The 21,066-nt window shown below is 51.9% G+C and overlaps 1 protein-coding gene across 1 annotated transcript; it reads right to left on the minus strand.

Annotated features, from left to right (window-relative positions):
• Positions 1-798: 798 nt before the first annotated feature.
• Positions 799-5,509, minus strand: LOC128845978 (mast cell protease 1A-like). The gene is made up of 5 exons (XM_054045074.1): positions 5,455-5,509; positions 2,860-3,016; positions 2,369-2,504; positions 1,057-1,317; positions 799-948 (listed from the first exon to the last, which is right to left on the minus strand). Exons 1-5 carry the CDS (start codon positions 5,507-5,509, stop codon positions 799-801), a joined length of 759 nt encoding a protein of 252 aa, XP_053901049.1.
• Positions 5,510-21,066: the final 15,557 nt, after the last annotated feature.

Genomic DNA, 21,066 nt, shown 5'->3' on the forward strand with positions numbered 1-21,066 from the left:
GGAGGGTTGGGGGTTCTGGGGGGGCAGGAAGTGGGAGGGGCAGGGGCGGGGCTAGGGCAGGGCTCCTCCCGTCCTCTTTTTTGCTTGCTGAAATATGGTAACCCTACCTTCCACTGAGGCTGAAAGAAGACTGCTTTGTGCATCCATTGACTTCAACCAGGCCTGTGATTGTCCACAGGTAGGTTTGGCAAAATTCCATTTGTATTAGTTTAGTGTTTCAGCAGATAATAACTATGTTTATTTTAAACATTTTTTTTTCAATTTTTATTACTTTATTTTTAAATTTTCACAATTGCAGGAAATTGTGGGGATGACAGACAATGGGGGGCTGCCAGACAATAATTATTGCATGACAGTAGATGTTTAGATTCCCAATGTCAAAGCTTTATAATGGTTAAAACACAAATGGTCAACATCACATGTCAAAATATACAAAGTACATATCCTGAAATCAAACTGAGCCATTCTCAAGCAGCATTTTCCTTACTTTGCCTACATGTAAATTTCTATTACTTTCAATGGAAGTATTTTTTCATCGGTTTGTGTGTGAGCAGCGAAATTGATGTTTGCCGACTTTTGCCAATAAAAATCGAATCCTTCCAAGCCTATCAATATATCAGAGACCTGCTGGAAGGCAGCCACGGCCACTTTCCTGTTTAACATTAATAATATAGCGCCTAGATACTACGGTAATGGGAAGCAGTGTAAAACCCTCAGGAAGGCTATTTGGAAAACTCTGTTTCAAACAGGGACGTGAGGTCCATGGGCAATGTCCTTCTCTCTTGGTGTGTGTCTTAATTACTGCTGGAACAAGCGCATCTGTCGCCTAATCCACGGGACGAATTTAGTAAGCCGTGTGTATATCGCAGGTGGAGAACCGTCCACTCGTCCATAGGAAACAATGCCCTGGGGTACCCCGTTACACACCAGGGGACCCCCGGAATCCCCCTTCAAACACAAGAGAGAAACAAGGAGTGTTAGAGGATAAAGTAGTCCCCAAAATACTTGTGGTAATGTGACAGGAAAGAAAAGGCTGAGACTGGGATGGATATTTACCATGTAAGCCGATCCCCTCTGGAAGGGCCTCCCTGCACACAGCATGCTGGCGTGCTCATAGCCAGGATAAAACATGGTGCACGTGTCCTCATCCAGCACCTGCACTTGCACTTCATGCAGGGTACTAGGGGGCATAAAGGCATTCGGGCTAGTGAGACCCCATCCGGCTACCAGGCACTTCTCCTCTGCTTTCGGGGTGGAATGAGCTGAGGGCAACCTGAGCAGCTTCACCTCCTTCGTCACCTCCACCTTCTTCTCCAGCTACTCCGGGGGGAGAGAAAGGGTTTGGGATCAGCCCGGCTGCTTGGCTGGGGTATAAGTGTGAAAACCTCCCCTTAGGACCCACTCCGGGACACCCAGGACGGAGTTAGTCTGGGGACCAGCTACCCCTCCAGCTCAGGCAGAAAAGACTGGGGGGGCCACGAGAGGGAGGAGCTAGGGCTGGAGAGGGAACAGCAGCGTGGAGGGGATGCAGCAGGGGATGGTAGGAGCAGCCCAGGGGATAGCGGGGACTGGAAGTGATTCCCGCGAGGGACTGAACCGGAAAGGTCGGCTGGTAGGAAGCTACGCACCTTGACTAGCGGCACAAAGAGGGAGGAACTGGAGGAATATCCAGCCCGTACTATCTGCTTGAGCTAAGGTGAGGCTAATAGGAAGAGATGTCCCACCTCAGCATAAGGACTCCAAGGGATGGAGAATCCATCACATCTCTAGCTCAGTTGTTCCAATGACTATTTCCCTCCCGATACAAACCCGAGCCAGATTTCTAGCCCAAATTTGTCCAGCATCAGCCCTTGGTCAGCCGGTCTAGTCCTGCCTAGGACAGCGAGGATGAAGAGCCCCTACCCTCAGAAAGCCCTACAGAGTCCTACAGCCTGGGGTCAAGTCCTCTTCTCCCCTACAGTAACCTCAGAAGATCGATCTCCTTGGAGCTCTACCTGCCAGGCCATGTCTCCAGATCTCGGAGTGTTCTTGAAGCTCGTTCCAATTTGCCAACGTGCTGTGTGAAGTGTGGATGCCAGAGCTGGCCACAGGCTCCATCATGGTCTTCCCATGGCTGTATCATGAGGGGACCCCACCTCTCTGCTCCTACTTGCTATCCCTCAGTTTACACACCTAAGGACGGCATCTGCCCGCTTAGCTCCAGCCTTGTGCTGGGTTGGTTTCCCCATGACCCCGAAGTCCCTTCCAGAGTCGCTGCTGTGCAGAATACAGCCCCTGTCCTGTCAGTGTGGGTGACACTCAGCGTCCCCAGAGGGGCACCCTCGCATTGCAGCTGTCTGCATCAAACCCAGGGTGGGGCTCCCGGTACCTGCAGAAGCAAGAGGTCGTTGGTGAACGGGTCCCTGGTGAATTCTGGGTGGGGGATGATGCGTCGCACACGCAGGCGCTGCTGGGTTTCCTCCGGCTCGTGGACATTGTGGGCTCCGAGGATGACTGTGATGTTGCTGATAAATGGGGAATAAAGTGCCACTAAGGAGGAAGGAGACTGACCCGGCTGGGAGCTGCGGGGATGCCTGGGTTCCTTTCCCTGTCCCAGTCTCTCCCAGCTTGGCAGCTCAGAGCTCTGGGGCCCCCTAGGGGTGAGGGCCCTTTATTGCTGTACTGGATACCTGGGTCCCCCAGTCTTTCCCCACTGGGGCTGGGAGCCGTGGGGCCCCCTAGCGGTGAGGGCCCTGCACTGCCACCCTGTTCCCAGTCCCTATCCTGATCTCTCCTCCCTGAAATCTGGGAACTGAGAAGTCTAGGGTCGCCCGGGGTGCCACCCCACAGGCCTGGGTCTCATTCCCTGTCCCCGCTTACCCTGCAATACAGCTGCAGTGAGCAGCCGTCAGGACAAAGTCCTTCTTCACCAACAGCCCTCCGCACGTCTGTGTATTCACCGGGCCCATGCTCACCTCCAGGTAGGCCATGTAGGGTCTGGAGTGTGGCGAAGATATGTTCCCACCGATGATCCACCCTGAAAGAGCAACCCACACCCCAGCAAGAGTTAGTGGAGAAGGGGGTTTGGATTGCCATGACCAGGCTGAGTCCCCGCTGCCCTCTGCTGGATACAATCAGACCTGTCTAGCCCTGTGTCATACACCTTGAGTGCATGCCAGCGAGGGAGATGAAGCCAGGTGTGGGGGGAGTGTGACATACCCTGTGTGCAATACAGACCAATGAGTAGCTGTGTCACCCCTACCCTCTAAGCGGTGTGCCCTTTGCAATGCCTTGCTTCTGACAGCCTCCAGTCTGGATCCTCACAAACAGCCTCCAGGTTTAAGTCACTCCCAGCTGTGTCTGTGTGTGCTGCTGCCAGCCAGACAGCCACACCTTGTCTCTTGCCAGCCATGGGTATGCTGCAGGGTGACCCCAACGCAGCCCTAGTCTGAGATTTTCCCCCAGAAATGCCCTGTATCACCTGGACAGTACCAATGATATCAAGTCTGTCATTTGATTAATATAAGTGACATGCACAAATCCCGATGCCCCAAGTGGAGTTTCTCAGACACTTCAGTTCCAACACACTGGATCAGATAAAACAATAAACCAAGTTCATTAACTACCCAGAGAGACATTTCAAGGGAGTCTGAGTCATGAGGCATAAATTTCAGGAATGGTTACAAGAACAACAATGCTCAAACGCAATTGGTGCCTAACTTAAGAAACTGGGTTAAATTCAAGCAAAGGTTTTCTCACCGTGTGCTCTCAATACTATTACCGGCCAGACTTCTTAGGCCAGGACCCCTTCTGTTTAATGGCTGCTTCCTTTGTCCCTTCTCATTCAGTCAATGGAGGGACACAGAGAGAGGGAAGCTGGGAACAAGGTGACAGGCCGTCTCTGTGGACAGGAACTCCAGGCTTTTTCTTTGCTAAGATGTAGATTTTTTTGCCCCTGCCCACTTTCCTGCCAAAGAACGGCCACTTAGCAGCTGATGGCCCATCAGTCTTGTTTACACCAGGCTCTCTCTCTAGTTTGGCCACATGTTTTAGTAACACCAGAGACTGGAATCTTATAACTTCACTTCAATGTTACCACACATATTTAACTAGGACAATAATGAGCAGCAAATTATGCATTTTCAAATGATACCTCACAAGGCGTGCTGTGTACAGAGATTACTACAATAGTGGACACAGGGTTATATTCTGTGATAGAGAGAGACAAACAGACAGACAGACAGACATACGGGTGTCTTTGCGGATGGATAGATACACACCTGTCTCTGTGTCTATATGACAGACAGATGGGGTGCGTATGGGGATGGATCTCCAAGGCATCTCACATGCTAGGGGTCAATATGTTTGTCATGGTGGCTGAGTGACCCTGCCCTATAGGAGCAGATGTGCCCTCGGCCCACGGTGGGTACCCCTCACACCCAACTTCTTTGGGCAGCTCTGCAGTGATGCCAACCAGGTCCCAGATAACTGAATGTTGGGAACCATTAAGAAAGGGATAGACAATAAGAGAGAAATATCATATTTCCTCTATATAAATCCATGGTAAGCCTACATCTTGAATACTGTGTGCAGAGCTAGTCGCCCTCTCTCAAAAAAGATATATTGCAATTGGAAAAGGGTCAGAAAAGGGCAACAAAAATGATTAGGGGTATGGAACGGCTTCCATATGAGTAGAGATTAATAAGACTGGGACTTTTCGGTTTGGAAAAGCAACAACTAAGGGGGGATACGATTGAGGTCTATAAAATCATGACTGGTGTGGAGAAAGTAAATAAGGAAGTGTTATTTACTCCTTCTCATAACACAAGAACTAGGGGTCACAAAATGAAATTAATAGGCACCAGGTTTAAAACAAACCAAAGGAAGTATTTTTTCACACACTGCACAGTCAACTTGTGGAACTCCTTGCAGAGGATGTTGTGAAGGCCAAGACTAGAACAGGGTTCAAAAACAACTAAACAAATTAATGGAGGATAGGTCCATCAATGGCTATTAGCCAGGATTGGCAGGGATGGTGTCCCTAGCCTCTGTTTGCCAGGAGCTGGGAATGGGTGACAGGGGATGGATCACTTGATGATGACCTGTTATGTTCATTCCCTCTGAGGCACCTAGCACTGGACATTGTCAGAAGACAGGATACTGGGCTAAATGGACCTTTGGTTTGACCCAGTATGGCCGTTCTTGTGTCCCCCTGCTGGCCCCAGATAAAGGATCCTCCTCCCACTTCCCCAGCTGCTCCCACTCCTCCTGCACCCAGCATGGATGGCCAGTCTTCACCACGCCCCAGGGCCATGTGGTGACCTTCATAGCCTGTGGGGCTCCCGTGCTTTGAATGCCAGGGAAGAGGCCTGACCTCAGGGGACCTCACCCTTCTGGGGAGCAGCTGTGCCTGGACTGGGGACGCCCTGATGAGCTCCCCATGCGGCTGGGGTCACCATGCCCCCCAGTACTCACCAGCTTGAGCCCTGAGTGGCAAGAGGATGGCTGCAGGAAGCAGCAGCAGCAGCATTGTCAGCACCGGATCAGAGAAGGTGCGTCTGACTCAGCCCTGGGGGTCTTATAGCCACAGCTGGGGACAGGAAACCTCAGGGTCAGACTCAGCTGCTGGGTAGCTCTCTGGAGGCACTGCTAAGCTGGCAGGGGAAAGGGCAGGCCTGGCTTAGTCACATCCTCACCACAGCTGGGCAACATCTGGAGACACTCAGCACCTGGAGCCCTGCAGCCTCTGGCAACAGGCACATCTGGGCACATGTGGACACATCTGGAACTGGGCCGGGGGAGGAGAGTTACATGCTAATAGAGTCTCAGCTGTCCCCTGCCCCTCCCCAGCTAGGTGCTGTGTTGGTGGAGGCTGTGGTTAACCCTGTCTCATCTCAGCTGCAGATGGGAACTCGGCCCTTTGTTCTTTCTCAAGCGTCTCTCACCACTAGGGTGAGCAGGGCCAGGGGGATGACTCAGATCAGACACCCCTGCATTGTGGGGTCTGTGAGAGCAATGTTTTTGAGAAAGCCCTTGATCAGGCTGGGAGACCAATGTCTGTGATTCTCAACCACCCCCTGAACCAGCCAGTCCCCTGCCTGTGGCTGGATCAGAGCCAGCACCCCTTAGAGGGGAAAGGCCCCAGGCCCCATCCCCCTCCACCCAAGCCAGTGGGCCAGATCCTCGGCTGGAGTCAATCGGCTGGAGCTCTGCTGGAGTCAATGGGGCCAGGGCTCCAGCTGAGGTCCATTGGACCTAGCAGCGCAATAACATGCAGTGTAACTGACAGCACTTACGGCTCCTGCCTCTCAAACAGTGAGCAAACCTCGCGGCATTTGTTCCACATTAGGAGGCAGAATGTGTTTAACAGCATTGCCCTGAAGAAAGAGAAGGAAACGCTGTGAAGGTGGAAAGGTGTTTATCTCGCTGCTGCAGGGATGTTCGTACAGCCAGAGAAATAACGGCCAGACGGGACCGATGGATCATTTCTTCTGCCCTCCTCTACAGCACACTTTAGGAAAGCTGTGGATAAATTGTGAGGGCAGGTTAAAAAAACTAGGCATGTTAATCTGGAGAAAAGATCAGAGGGGAGGACCTGATACCAGTCTGTAAATCTGTGAAGGCCTGTTATAAAATGGACGGGGATCAATTATTCTCCATGTCCAGTGAAGGCAGGACAAGAAGTAATGGGCTTAATCTGCAACAAGGGAGATTCAGGTTATTTATTAGGAAATACTTTCTAACTCTTGAGGTAGTTAAGCTCTGGAACAGGTTTCCAAGGGAGGTTGCGGAATCCCCATCATTTGAGGTTTTTAAGAAGAAGTTGTACAAACAGCTGTCAGGGATGCTGTAGGTTTGCTTCATCCTGCCTCCATGCAGGGGCTGGACTTCATGACTTCTTGAGGTCCCTTCCAGCCCTATGTTTCTATGATTCTATACCCCACTCAATATGCTGGGGCGAAGGCCGCCCATGGGGCGAGGCATGGTCCACAGATAGGGTGATGCCAGGCTGAAGCCACATCCCCCTCCCAGGCCTCTATGTGCTCCCTTGGGCTTTCTGCAGAGCTTGGTCTCTCCATTTGCTACCCCCTGGCTGGGTCTCTGCAGGCGGCGACCCCGGCCCAGTTCCACCTGACCCAGCCCCAGTGGCAGGCCCCAGGCTGTCCCATGCAGTCTCAAAGGCCGGACCTCACGTGCTTCTGAGCCAGCCGGGTTGGGGCCAAGCCCAGCCACTGTCCCTAGCTTTGGGGCTCCCACACACTCCTGGGGCCAGGCCTCCTGGGGACATGGGACGCAGCCCTCCGCCTGCCCAGCCTGCGAGACCAGGGCTGAGACCTCAGCGAGCTCCTCCCGTCCCTCTTTGGGAGCTGCTTTTCCCAGGTTCCAGCAGGGACCTCACCCCGTGTGCCAGACAGAGGGATTCAGACTGGAGCGGGGCAGGGAAGGGCTAGTAGGATGTGGGGGGTGCGGAGAGCCCACCCTGGAGGAGGGGACGGAAGGAGCTGGGCTTGTTTGGCCTAACACTCAGCCTGGGAGGGGACCTGGGGGGCTCTAGAGACATCAGGGGGAGGGGGCAAGACTCCAGAAATCTATTGAAGCTGACGATGGCATTGGCTTAAGAACATGGGGATGGACCTGCCAGGAATTGACCTATGCTGGAGACAAGAAGCAGCTGGTCTGAAATCATTCACTGGTCGACACCGGGGGTGGACAAGTCTGTCAGCCTCAAACTGTCAGAAATCCTGAGCTGTGCCCCCCAGATTCACAGATTGGCTTAAAAAAACAGAGATTGTTAAAAATAATAAACATGGGGTTCTTTTTACCTAACTTCAGGGGTTTGTAATTGTTAAACTTTCAATTTCTGCAACCACAAGGACTAAAACCTTTTTCTTTAAAACAAAACAAAGAAAGGTGAGATTCGCTCATTATTTATAGATACCAAGGCATGAAGGGGCCCCCTGATCATCTCCTCTGATCTCCTGCATAACCCAGGTCATGAGAGTGCCCTCAACTCACTTCTGGTTGAACCAGAGCAGAGCTTTTAGGAAAATATCTAGTCTTGATTTAAAACTTGGCAAGGATGGGGAATCCACCAGGACCCTTGATAAGTTGTTCCAGTGGTTAATTGCCCTTGGTGCTAAAAATTTACACCTGATCGTGTGACTTCAGGAGCTGGTGTTTTCAGAAAAAAAAGAGCACCTGCACCACCCCTTCTTTGCTGAACTATTGAAGAGAGGGTCAGACACAGGGGTAACGCACCTGCCTGAGCATCTTCGGCATCACAGAAATGTCAAACTGTCTGTGACAAGTTGTTGGGGATATCTCAGAGGGCTGGGTTTCAAAGCAACATTTTGACTTAAAATGGAAAAACTTTGTCAAAATCAACATTAGTGCACTGAAAATTGTAGTTTAGCCAAAGTTGCTGTTTCCAAAAGGAAGCCACTCAATGTGAACCTTTCTGATCAGACCCAGTTACTGTGAGGTCCCTGGACAGTGCTTGTCCGGGCTTGTGACAGTCTGTACCCCTATGTTCACCCCTTTTACAGGTCTATGATAAATTTCATACAAAGTATGCCTTGTGAGGTACCATTTGAAAAAAATCATATTTTGCTGATCATTACGGTCCTGATAAAATACGGGTGGCAATGTTGTATGTAAAGTTATAAGATTCACCCGTATGGTGTTATTAAGGCCTTGTGTACACAGTTTTGTCAGCAAAAGGCAGCTTTTCCCAACAAAACAGTGGAGGTGTACACACTACAATGCTACTTTTGTAGACCAAACTCTCCTGTTTTGGTGACAAAATAAAACCACCTTGATGAGAGGCATAGAGATTTTTAAGCCAAAGTTTTATTGACAAAGTGTCAGTGTAGACACCATGCTTGGTTTTGTCACTATAAATAGCCTCCAAGAGGTGTCCCACAATGCCCATCCTGACCTCTCTGGTCAGCAGTTCAGACTCCGCTGCTTTGCCGCCAGGTAAGCAAGCATCCACCCCCTTCCCCCTTTAAAGCCCCATGAATTTTTGAAATTCCACTTCCTGTTTGCTCAGCATGGAGAACTCACATGACATTTTCCCAGCTGACCATGGCGGCTCTACATGGCAAACGCTCTCCCACTTGGAGCGCTGTGGAGCTGTTGGATCTGCTGAGTAGATGGGGAGAGGAGGCTGTGCAGTCCCAGCTGTGCTCCAGCCGTAGGAACGGGACTCCTCCAGAGAGATCTCTAGGAAAACTTTCCTGCAGGTACTCGGCAATCCCCTGCCAAAGGTTCCTTGGCAGGGCTGCTTTGCGCCTTCCCCCATTGTAGGAAACTTTCCCTTGCCCCTCGGCAATCACTTGTGCAGGGACCAAAGGGGCACACAGGCGAGCAGCATAGGGCCTGAGCCTGAAGCTGCACGTGTGCACTAGATGCACCCTTGCAACCTTGCTTACTCTCAGTAGTGAGATATTGGCTACCATAACTCCTGCCTGTGGAAAATGGTGGCAGAATTTACAATATTGTCCCTAGTTGCCTGTACTGATCCCCTTGAAACATCACCTATACTCTGCCCCAGCTTGAACGCCATGTTTAGGGAGTTCTCCGAGATGTGTGCTGTATTTTACTTTAATGATTCAATGTTGTTCATGTATGCTTCTGTGTATTGTTTCTTGTGCTTCGGCAGATGTGGCCTACAGGGGAAACCCCTACACACTGGCAGCGCACCTCCGCCAGATAAGGAAGAATAGCAAGGAGGACATGTTCCAAGAGGTGCTCGAATCCTCTGAGGCAGAAAAAAAGAGACTGCAGGGAGTGGAGAGAAATGGAAAGGTGGGAGAAAAAGGAGAGTCAGGAGTGAGTTCAAATGACCCATGAGCAGATGATAAAAGTCATGGAGGAGCAAAGAGATGCTGAAGTCTCTAATCACACAACAGTCAGAACAGACGCATGCCCCCCGCAGCCGATACAGAACTGCTCTCCCTGCCCTCCCCAAACTTCTTCCACACATTCCTTTTAACTTTCCGGAACATGTCATTATCCCTTTCACTTTGCCCCTTCAGACAGCTTCCAAAATGATAGCTGGACTTAGGTGCACCTGTGATAGCCTCCAATGCCCAGCACTCCTACCTCCGTTCCCACCAAGACTTTTGTGTGTGTTAATTGGGGTTTAATAAAAACAAACTCTTTGAAAGATAACCAATCTTTGTGTCCTACATGTCTTGATTGCAGCTGGTAGTAAAACATATACATTCAGTTTAATCATTTGCATACTGCTAATCCCACTCAGGAATCACGACAAGTGTTAGGCAAAAAAATAAAATTCAGATTAATGAAGCATGGCCGAGCAGCACATTGCAGGTTCTCATTCTCAAAATGTTGCCTCAAAGCCTCCCAGATTCGAATTGTCCCCCATAATAGCCCTGGTATCTGGCTGCTCAAAATCAGCAGCCAGGCGATCTGCCTCAGCACTCCACCCTGGGCAAACTTTTCACCCTTAGCCTCACAAAGATTATGGAGCATGCAGCAGGCAGCTATGACCATTGGAATGTTTTCCTGATTTAGCTCTAACCTGTCATAAAGGCAGTGCCGGAGCGTTTTTAAACTGCCAAACACACATTCAACAGTAATTCTGCACCTACTCAGCCTGTTGTTGAAGCGCTCCTTACTTCTATCCAGGTTCCCCATGTAAGGCTTCATGTGCCATGGGAGAAAGGGGTACACTGGGACTCCAAGGATCACTATGGGCATTTCAACATCCCCCATTGGAATCTTTTGGTCTGGAAAGAAAGTCCCTGCTTGCAGCTTTCTGTACAGGCCAATGTTCCTGAAGATGTGTGCATTATGCACCTTCCCGGACCACCCCGCGTTGATGTCAGTGAAATGACCCCGGTGATCAAAAAGCTGCCTACAATACCATAGAGAAGTACCCCTTTTTATTGATGTACTCCATCACAAGATGGTCTGGGACCAAAACTGGGATATGTGTGCCATCTATTGCCCCGCCACAGTTAGGGAATCCCATTTCTGCAAAGCCATCCACTATTTCACGTACACTGCCAAAAGTCACAGTCCTTCATAGCAGGATGTGATTAATGGTCCTTCACACTTGCATTAACGCTGCCCCTATGGTCAACTTCCCAACTCCAAACTAATTAATGACTGAGCGGTAGTAGTCTGGAGTCACCAGCTTCCACATTGCGATCGCCACATGCTTCTCCACCAAGACAACAGCACTCGTTTTGATGTTCTTGTGCCTCAGGGCTGGGATGAGCTCCACGCACAGTTCCAGGAAGGTGACTTTCTGCATCCAAAAGTTCTACAGCCACTGCTCATCATCCCAGACCTGCATAACGATGTTATCCCACCACACAGAGCTAGTTTCCCAAGCTCAAAAATGAGTTCACCATGTGCAGCTGCTCCATGAATGCCAAAAGTCATCTGGTGTTGTTTCTTTCCAGGGCACACAGCAGGTCAGGAAACGCTGATTCTTGTTCAGACTGGGCGATCATGATATACTTCATGACCATCCACCATGTGTTAATGACAGTGACCACAACAGTAGAGAGCAGTGTAGGATCCATCCATCCATCCATAGATGGCAGGTACATGGTAAACTGGGGCTGTTTAAAAATGCTGCAAAAAGCATCTGGAAAACCATGGAATGCTAGGACAGAAAATAATGCATCATGGGATATTGAGCACACAACCATGATGCACTGAGATCCACTCCACCTTCCCACAAATCCTACCTGCAGAAGATGGCCAGTAGCACAGTGGGATAGCTACCCACAGTGAACTGCTCTCACTGCTGATGCTAGAGCACCAGGTGTGGATGCGCTCTGCCGACAGAGGGAGTGTAGTGTGAAGATGCAATAGCAATGTAATTATAGTGCTTTTTCATTGTCGACATGAGTTTTGTTGACAAAACTCTGTAGTGTAGAAAAGGCCTAAGACATGTTCCAAGTCTGGGGAACAGCTATAAACAAGTTCCTCTGAGAAAAAAGGAAAGCCGACATTCAGCCAAGTGCCAACAAAGTCAAGTGGACCATCACCTGGTTAAGTGGCCATTTTTGGCGGGAAAGAGGGTGTGGGGGGAAAATCTACAACTTGACAAAGAAACAGCTTAGAATTCCCATCCAAAAAGACTTTCTGTCTCCTGAATCTCAGCTGCAGATGATTCTCAAAGATGAGAATAAACCATAAAAAGGGAGAGCAGACACCCAGATTATCTCTCCCTTGTTCTTTACCTACAGCATTGACAACACCTGAAGAACAAAGAAAGTAGCATTGGACTGGGGAGAGATCTTGACTGAAACAAATTCAGCCAGTAAGACAGCAGTAATGTGTGGTGAGAGAGACCTTTGCTTTGAATTCACTTAGCTTGTTCAGTTAGGCATTAGTTGTGTTTTGCTTTTATTTTCTTGTAACCAATTCTGACTTTTATGCACCATCACAGAATGATAGGATTGAAAGGGACCTCAAGAGTTCATTTAGTCCCCTGCACTCATGGCAGGATTAAGTATTATCTAGACCATCTGTGACAGGGTTGGGACTCACTCCTGCTGGTCGTCTCGGGGAATTGGTTCGATCCAGTAGAGCGCCCCCTTCTGGTGGCGTCCCGCCTGTCGTCTCGCCTTTGGTTGGCGTGCGGACTAGCATTGCTCCCAACGCACAGCGTCCTCTTCTGGAACACTGTCCTCTGACAGTGTCCCTTTCTCCATTCACACCTCCTTCCGGGGGCTAGATGACCCACAGTCCTCCACCTTCAAGTCCAATCCCTACAGTCAAGGATCTGGTGTAGTTTCAGCTGGCCGCTCCCTGCAGCCAATGGCTGGGTGTACTGCCAAGGGGAACAAACGGAAGGGGGGGGGACCCAGGCCCGCCCACTACTCTGAGTCCCGGTCCAGAGGCCCTCTAGCGACAGCCTCGCTGTCCTCCTTCTCCTTCCTCCTCTGTCTGTTCCTCTGGACCGCTTCCCCAATGGCCCTTCTTCCTGCTAGGTCCTTTCCTACAAGGCCTGCCGCCTGGCAGGCTACAGAGTAGGACCTTCTTCCACTCTCCAAGGCTGGCCTGCACTGCGCTGCGCTGTCCGTGGTGCTGGCCTCCCAGCTCTGGAGACAGACCTTCCCCTCCGAAGGCCTGGGACAGACTGATTGCTGTCTCCCTGAGCAGTCTTTTATAGGGCTGAGCTGGGCCCTGATTGGCTGGCCCCAATCTGTTCTCTGATTGGCTTACAACAAGCCCTTCTCTCATTGGCTGCCATAATACGCAGGCGCCCGGGCCTGCCGCAGCCCACACTCTCCGGGCGTGAGGCAGCCGCCCCACCACACACCCTCCCACTTAAGAAACGTCCCAGGGGGTGGGGGGAGGTCCTAACCGGCCTAATGGCCTAGAGCCAGGAAATTAGCCTTCGTCCCAAGGCAGCCCGGCTTACTGGCTCAAGTCTAGGAAATCAGCCCTCGTCCCAGGGCAACAAGACCTACTGGCCCAAAGTCCAGTAAATTAGCCCTTGTCACAGGGCAACACGGCCTAGTCACCGTCTCAGCGGGGGGTCCCACCGAAATACGCTGAGGCTTACCAGGTCCGACGTACCAGTCCGTCACTCCCCTTAGACTGCTTCCTATCAGTTCAGATGCTGGGGTGTCCCAGAGGTCTCCTGAATCTCCAGGGGGCTCGAGGTTCGCCGCCTCTTCTGGTTCCTCCCACAGTGAGGCTCCACCCCGACCTGGAGAAGTCCTGGTTCCTGGTGGCCTCAGGAGTGCGGGCTGGTCCTCCACCGGAGCTTCCCGGATAGGCCCTTCCCCTACGGCTGCCTGTCTGGGCTGGGGTATGCTCTCTCCTCTCACACTCTGTGCACTTGGGGCATACCCAGTACGAGCGGGATGAGTCCTCCGCCGTCAGGGCTACCTGCCTGCTGCCTCTGTAGTTGGGTTGGGCATGGCTGCCCCCTCACAAACCTCCCCCTGTACTAAGGATCCCCCATCTCGGTCCACTTCCTCGCCCTCCTCCCCCAGTCTGGAGAAGAAATCTGCATTAGTATGGGCCTTACCCGGGTGGTGGAACACACGGAAGTCGTAAGGCTGGAGGGAGAGGTACCACCGCATAATTCTAGAGCTTGTGTCCTTCATGCTGTGGATCCAGCGCAAAGGGGCGTGGTCTGTGATCAACTTAAAACTATTTCCCAACAGGTAGTAACGTAGGGCATCGATAGCCCACCGTACCGCTAGGGCCTCTCTCTATCGTCGAAAAATGTTTTTCCCGGGGAAACAGCTTACGACTTAGGTATAGTACCGGATGCTCTTCCCCGTCTATTTCTTGGGAGAGCACTGCGCCCAAGCCCACTTCGGATGCGTCCGTTTGAAGTATAAACTCCTTCATGAAGTTGGGGTGTCGTAGGACAGGTTCTCAAGTGAGCCGTTCCTTTAGTGTGGCAAAGGCTCTCTCACATTGTTCGGACCACTGGACCTGTCGGGGCTGAGAGTTCTTTGTCAGATCTGACATGGGGGCGGCTATGGATGCAAAATCTGGCACAAAACAGCGGTAGTACCCAGCTAATCCTAAAAACTGACGCACTTGCTTCTTTGTCTTGGGGACGGGTACGTCTTTGAGTGCTTGTACCTTGCTAATCAGGGGCGTTAGTTTCCCCCCTCCTACCCTGTATCCCAGGTAGGTCACTTCTTCTTGCCGTAGGTGGCATTTTGTCGGGTTAGCTGTTAGGCCGGTCGCTCTGAGGGCCTGTAACACCTCTGCCAGGTGGTGTAGGCGGCTCTCCCAGTCGAGGCTGTAAACTACAATATCATCTATGTAGGCCGCCGCATATTGGTCGTGAGGTTGGAGGACTTTGTTCATCAAGCGCTGAAACGTAGTCGCTGCTCCGTGTAACCCGAATGGCATGGTTATGAACTGGAAGAGGCCGAAAGGGGTGGGGAAGGCCATCTTTGCACGGGAGTTTGGCGTGAGGGGGATTTGCCAGTATCCTTTAGTTAGGTCTATGGTTGACAGATACCTGGCTCCCCCGAGGCGCTCCAACAATTCTTCCACCCTCGGCATTGGTATGCATCGAAGCGGGAGATAGCGTTGACCTTTCTGAAGTCGATGCAAAACCGGGTCATCCCGTCTGGCTTCGGGACTAAGACGATAACACTCGCTCATTGATTCCTCCACCACTCCCATCTCCAACATCGTCTCCACCTCCTGTTGGACTGTATCCCACATTCTCTTGGGTAACGGTCGGTGGTTGTCCCTCACCCTCTTCCCGGGTCGGTGGTGATATGATGACTCATTAGAGTCGTCCGGCCCGGGCGGGCAGATAAAACATCCAGAAATTCCTCCACCAACCGTTGTAAGTGCCCTCTCTGGGATTGAGGCCTGACCCCAACGTGGCCGGTCTGGGGTCGGGAAGATCTCCTGCTAGGGGTCCAAGTTCCGAGTCTGGGGTGGACGGGCCAATGAACAGGGCTTCCCGTGTTTTCCAGGCCTTCAGAAGATTGACATGGTAAATGCGAGTCTCCTTATGTCGTCCCAGTAGTCTGACTTCGTAGTCAACCGGCCCCACTCGTTGGATTACTTCATAGGGGCCCTGCCATTTGGCCAGGAGTTTCGACTCTGCTGAGGGCAGTAGGAGCAGCACCCGATCGCCTGGGCTGAATTTCCTCCCTCTAGTCCCGCGGTTATAGAGGCGTTCCTGGCATGCCTGGGCCCGTTCCAAGTTTTCCCGGGCGAAGGCCTCTAACGTTTGGAGTCGCTTCCAGAGGTGTAGCACATATTGCGTGGTTCCGAGGACCCGCGTTTCCTGGACTTCCCACTCCTCCTTCAGGAGGTCCAATATCCCCCTGAGCTGTCTCCCGTATAAGAGCTCGAAGGGCGAGAACCCCGTCGAGGCCTGTGGTACCTCTCTTATAGCGAATAATAAGGCCGGCAACAAGGCGTCCCAATGCTAGGGGTCATCCTCTACAAACTTCCGCAGCATAGCTTTTAGCGTGCCATTGAATCGTTCTACCAGGCCATCGGTCTGCGGATGGTACACTGATGTCCAGAGAGTCTGTATGTGGAGGAGGCGACATAGCTCTGCTATTAATTTGGAGGACACGTTCGTGCCCTGATCAGTCAATATTTCCCCGGGTATCCCAACCCGGGCAAAAATCTTTACTAGTTCATTTGCGATGGTTGGTGCTGTCGCTGTCTTTAGGGGAACGGCTTCAGGATAGCGTGTTGCATAATCCACCACCACTAGGATAAAGCGGTTCCCTGTCTTACTTCGTTCAAGAGGGCTGACGAGGTCCATCCCAATCCGCTCAAAGGGTACCCCAACGACAGGCATGGGTACCAGGGGCGCGCGGGCTACCCCTTTCGGCCCGGCTTGCTGGCATTCTGGGCACGAAAGTCCCCCACCTCTCGGTGTATGCCCGGCCAGAAAAACCGGCGAGCTACCCTCTGTAGGGTCTTCTCGCGCCCCAGGTGTCCCACCCAAGGGTTCGCGTGGGCTAGTTGGAGGAGGCCGGATCGCAGTCTCCGGGGGACCAACAGCTGACGGAATGTCTCTCGGGTCTGGGGTTCCTGCGCTATGCGGTACAGGCGGTCCCGCCATATTTCAAAGCGGGGGCCCTGTGGAGGCCGTGGCGTCATGTCCCCCTCGGCGTCGGGGTTGGTGGCCTGCTCCCAGGCTCTGCTTAGGGTCGGGTCTTCTCGTTGTTCCTGTAAGAAGTCCCCGTCCCGCTCTAGTTCTGCTTGGGCGTCCTCTACTGAACGGGGCCTATCTCCAGGATGATCCACGAGGGCGTCCTGGGTTGTGGAGGTCCCCTCGCCGGGGTCACTCCTTGGACTGCGCCCAAGCAGTCCCGTTCTAGGAGCCTTAGTCCTGTCGGGTCGGGGTTCGGGCGGCTGGTACCTCAGGAGAACCTCCCCGAAGCCTGGCCAATCTCGTCCCAGCACCACCGGGTAGGCCAGCCTGGGGGCCACTCCTAGCCGGAGACCCTCCTCCCAGCAGCCTACTCCTATTTTGACCCAGGCTGCGGGGTACGGGCAGATGTCCCCATGCACACACTGTAGGTGGATCAGGGGCCCCGAAAGATTAAGGTTGGGGACCAGCCCCTCTCGTATGAGGGTCTGGCTGCATTCCGAGTCTACAAGGGCGTTTGTGGGGGTCCCCTTGACCTGTACAGGGACTACCAGCTTTCCTATCTTTCTCCTCCAAGCCCTTCGTCCGGCCATCCAGGCTTGCCCGTAGTTGCAGTCCATGAAAGGGCAATCTCGTCGAAAATGTCCTTCTTGTCCGCAACCCCAGCATCTCTCCCGAGCCTCAGCTGGCCCTGTGCCTCCCCCAAGGGGGCCTGCTCGCTCCGGAGGGTGGTGCTCCCTCCAAGTCGTCACCTGTGGTACCTTGTGTCTGGGCTCGGGGTTGGGAGACCTCGGGGGCCCATACCGGTTGCCTGCCAGTGGTTCGGAGGGTCCCAACCCGCGGAGGTTCCCCTTCTCTGTCCCGCCCTTGCGACCAAGGTTCCCAGCCACTCGGGGTGGCGCCTTGGCTCCCTCGGCAGATAAGTAGTCCTCCATCAAGGCCACTGCTGCTGACAAGGTGGCCGGTCGATGTCGTCGTACACAGGCCCTTCCTCCTGGGGGCAGGATCTGGGTGAACTGTTCTAGGGCCACCATCTCTGCCACCTGGGGTCCCGTCAAGCCTTCTGGGTTCAACCATTTCCAGCAGTGGTCTCGGATGCGTTGTGCCACGGCGCGGGGTCGTGCCCCCGGAGGGTACTGTTCCTTGCGGAGGCGCTGGCGGTAGGTTTCCGGGCTAATGCCGGTATGGTTTAGGATGGCCGCCTTCACTCGGGTGTACTCGAGGGCTTCCCGGGGGTCGAGGCTACGGTATGCGGACTGAGCCTGCCCCATCAAGTAGGGGGCCAGTAAGGTGGCTCAATGTTCTGAGGGCCACTGGGCAGCGGTTGCCACCCGCTCGAATGTCACCAAAAATGCTTCTGGGTTGTCCTCAGGCCCCATCTTGGTGAGGCGTACTGTAGTGCCCCCAAGGTATCCCCGAGTCTGGTCCCCATGGGTGCAGCAGGGGTGCCTCCTGCCGGGCGTAATAGCGCGGCCATCTGTTGTACTAGGTGTTCCTACTGTGCCCGCTGCTGGGCGGCCAACTCCCGGAGGAGCTGCTGCTGGTGCTCTTGATACTGAGTCATCAGCAGTTGCTGTTGGCTAGTCATTTGTTGTAGCATTTGCACCTGCTGCTGGTGCTGCTGGGCCGACTGCTCCTGTTGCTTTTCCAGCATCCATTTCAATAGCTTCTTGGCCTCCATGTTGGGGTTCAGCGGGGTACTCCCGATTCAACCCCCACACTCTGGACCCTTTAACAGATCCGGATCGGTACCCGCATTCTGGATTGACCGTCTGTTTGCTCAAGTCACTGCTCCGGGCAATAGTCCACAGTCCTTGTCTTGGCCCCTTGTGTCAGGGGTGGACTGCTATGCCCACATTCTCCACCATGTGTGACAGGGTTGGGACTCACCATTGCGGCGCCTCCTACTGGTCGTCTCGGGGAATTGGTTCGATCCAGTAGAATGCCCCCTTCTGGTGGCGTCCCGCCTGTCGTCTCGCCTTTGGTTGGCGTGTGGACTAGCGTTGCTCCCAATGCACAGCGTCCTCTTCTGGAACACTGTCCTCCGACAGTGTCCCTTTCTCCATTCACACCCCCTTCCGTGGGCTGGATGACCCACAGTCCTCCACCTTCAAGTCTGATCCCTACAGTCAAGGATCTGGTGTAGTTTCGGCTGGCCGCTCCCTGCGGCCAATGGCTGGGTGTACTGCCAAGGGGAACAAAGGGAAGATGGGGGGACCCAGGCCCGCACACTACTCTGAGTCCCGGTCCAGAGGCCCTCTAGCGACAGCCTCGCTGTCCTCCTTCTCCTTCCTCCTCTGTCTGTTCCTCTGGACCGCTTCCCCAACGGCCCTTCTTCCCGCTAGGTCCTTTCCTACAAGGCTTGCCACCTGGCAGGTAACGGAGTAGGACCTTCTCCCACTCTCCAAGGCTGGCCTGCACTGCGCTGTCCGTGGTGCTGGCCTCCCAGCTCTGGAGACAAACCTTCCCCTCCGAAGGCCTGGGACAGACTGATTGCTCTCTCCCTGAGCAGTCTTTTATATGGCTGAGTTGGGCCCTGATTGGCTGGCCCCAATCTGTTCTCTGATTGGCTTGCAACAAGCCCTTCTCTCATTGGCTGCCGGAATACGCAGGCGCCCAGGCCTGCCGCAGCCCACACTCTCTGGGCGTGGGGCAGCCGCCCCACCACACCATCCCTGATGGGTGTTTCTTTAACCTGCTCTTAAAATTGTCAAATTATGGAGTTTCCACAACCTCCCTAGGTAATTTATTCCAGTGCTTAACCACCCTGACTGTTAGGAAGTTTTTCCTAATATCCAACCTAAGCCTCCCTTGCTGCAATTTAAGCCCATTGCTTCTTGTCCTATCCTCAAAGATTAATGAGAATCAATCATCATAGAATATCAGGGTTATAAGGGACCTCAGGAGGTCATCTAGTCCCACTCCCTGCTCAAAGCAGGACCAATCTCCAGGCAGATTTTTACCCCACTTCCTTAAATGGCCCCCTCAAGGATTGAATTCATAACCTTAGGTTTAACAAGCCAATGCTCAAACCACTGAGCTATCCCTCCCCCACCCCTCAATTTTTCTACCTCCTCCTTATAACAACCATTTATGTACTTCAAAACTGTTATGTTCCCCCCATCAATCTTTTCCTCTCCAGGCTAAACAAACCCAATTCTTTCAATCTTCCCTCATAGGTCATGTTTTATAGACCGTTAATCATTTTTGTTACTCTTCTCTGGACTTTCTCCAATTTGTCTACATCTTTCCTAAAATGTGGCACCCAGAACTGGACAGAATTTTCCAGTTTAGGCCTAATCAGCACAGAGTAGAGCAGAAGAATTACTTCTCGTGTCTTGCTTACAACACTCCTGCTAACACATCCCAGAATAATGTTTGCTTTTTTCCCCAAACAGTGTTACATTGTTGACTCATATTTAGCTTGTGGTCCACTATGACTCCCAAATCCCTTTCTGTAGTGCTCCTTCCTAGGCACTCATTTCCCATTTTGTATGTGTGCAACTGATTGTTCTTTCCTAAGTGGAGTACTTTGCATTTGTCCTTATTGAATTTCATCCTATTTACTTCAGACTATTTCTCCAGTTTGTCCAGATCATTTTGAATTTTAGTCCTATCCTCCAAAGCACTTGCAACCCCTCCCAGATTGGTATTGTCGGCAAACTTTATAAGTGTACTCTCTAGGCAATTATCTATATCGTTTATGAAGACATTGAACAGAACCAGACCCAGGACCAATCCCTGCGGGACCCCACTCGATATGCCTTTCCAACTTGGCTGTGAACCACGGATAACTATTCTCTGGGAACAGTTTTCCAACCAGTTATGCACCCACCTTATAGTAGCTCCATCTAGGTTGTATTTCCCTAGTTTGTTTATGAGAAGGTCATGCGAGGGAGTATCAAAAGTCTTACTAAAGTCAAGATACACCATGACTACCATTTCCCTCCAACCACAAGGCTTGTTATCCTGTGAAAAAAAAGTTGTTAGGTTGGTTTGACACAATTTGTTCTTGACAAATCCATGTTGACTGTTATTTATCACCTTATTATCTTCTAGCTGTTTGCAAATTGCTTAACTATTTGCTCTATTATCTTTCCGGGTACAGAAGTTAAGCTGACTGGTCTGTAATTCCCTGGGTTGTCCTTATTTCCCTTTTCATAGATGGGCACTAGATTTGCCCTTTTCCAGTCTTCTGGAATCTCTCTTGTCTTCCATGACTTTTCAAAGATAAATGCATATGGATCAGATAACTCCTCAGTCAGCTCCTTGAGTATTCTAGGATGTGTTTCATCAGGCCCTGTTGACTTGAAGACATCTAACTTGTCTAAGTAATTTGTAACTTATTTTTTACCTAAAAATCTTTCCCCACTTACAATCTATGTTTTTATTGTAAATAAATTTGTTTTCTTGTTTTAATTAAACCAGTGTGTTTGGATTGAAGTGTTTGGGGAACTCCATTTATAGTAACAGGGTTTGTTCATATCATT

The sequence above is a fragment of the Malaclemys terrapin genome, chromosome 12 (assembly GCF_027887155.1).
Source record: "Malaclemys terrapin pileata isolate rMalTer1 chromosome 12, rMalTer1.hap1, whole genome shotgun sequence".
Classification (NCBI taxonomy): Eukaryota; Metazoa; Chordata; order Testudines; family Emydidae; genus Malaclemys; species Malaclemys terrapin.

Bases quoted from the DNA above. Each gene is read 5' to 3' on its own strand.
- LOC128845978 (XM_054045074.1), bottom strand. From the start codon at position 5,509: ATGCTGCTGCTGCTGCTTCCTGCAGCCATCCTCTTGCCACTCAGGGCT. The intron at 3,017-5,454 runs GTGAGTACTGGG...TTGCTCTTTCAG, and splicing joins GCCACTCAGGGCTCAAGCTG to GGTGGATCATCGGTGGGAAC. The intron at 1,318-2,368 runs GTACCGGGAGCC...CCCCCGGAGTAG, and splicing joins ACGACCTCTTGCTTCTGCAG to CTGGAGAAGAAGGTGGAGGT.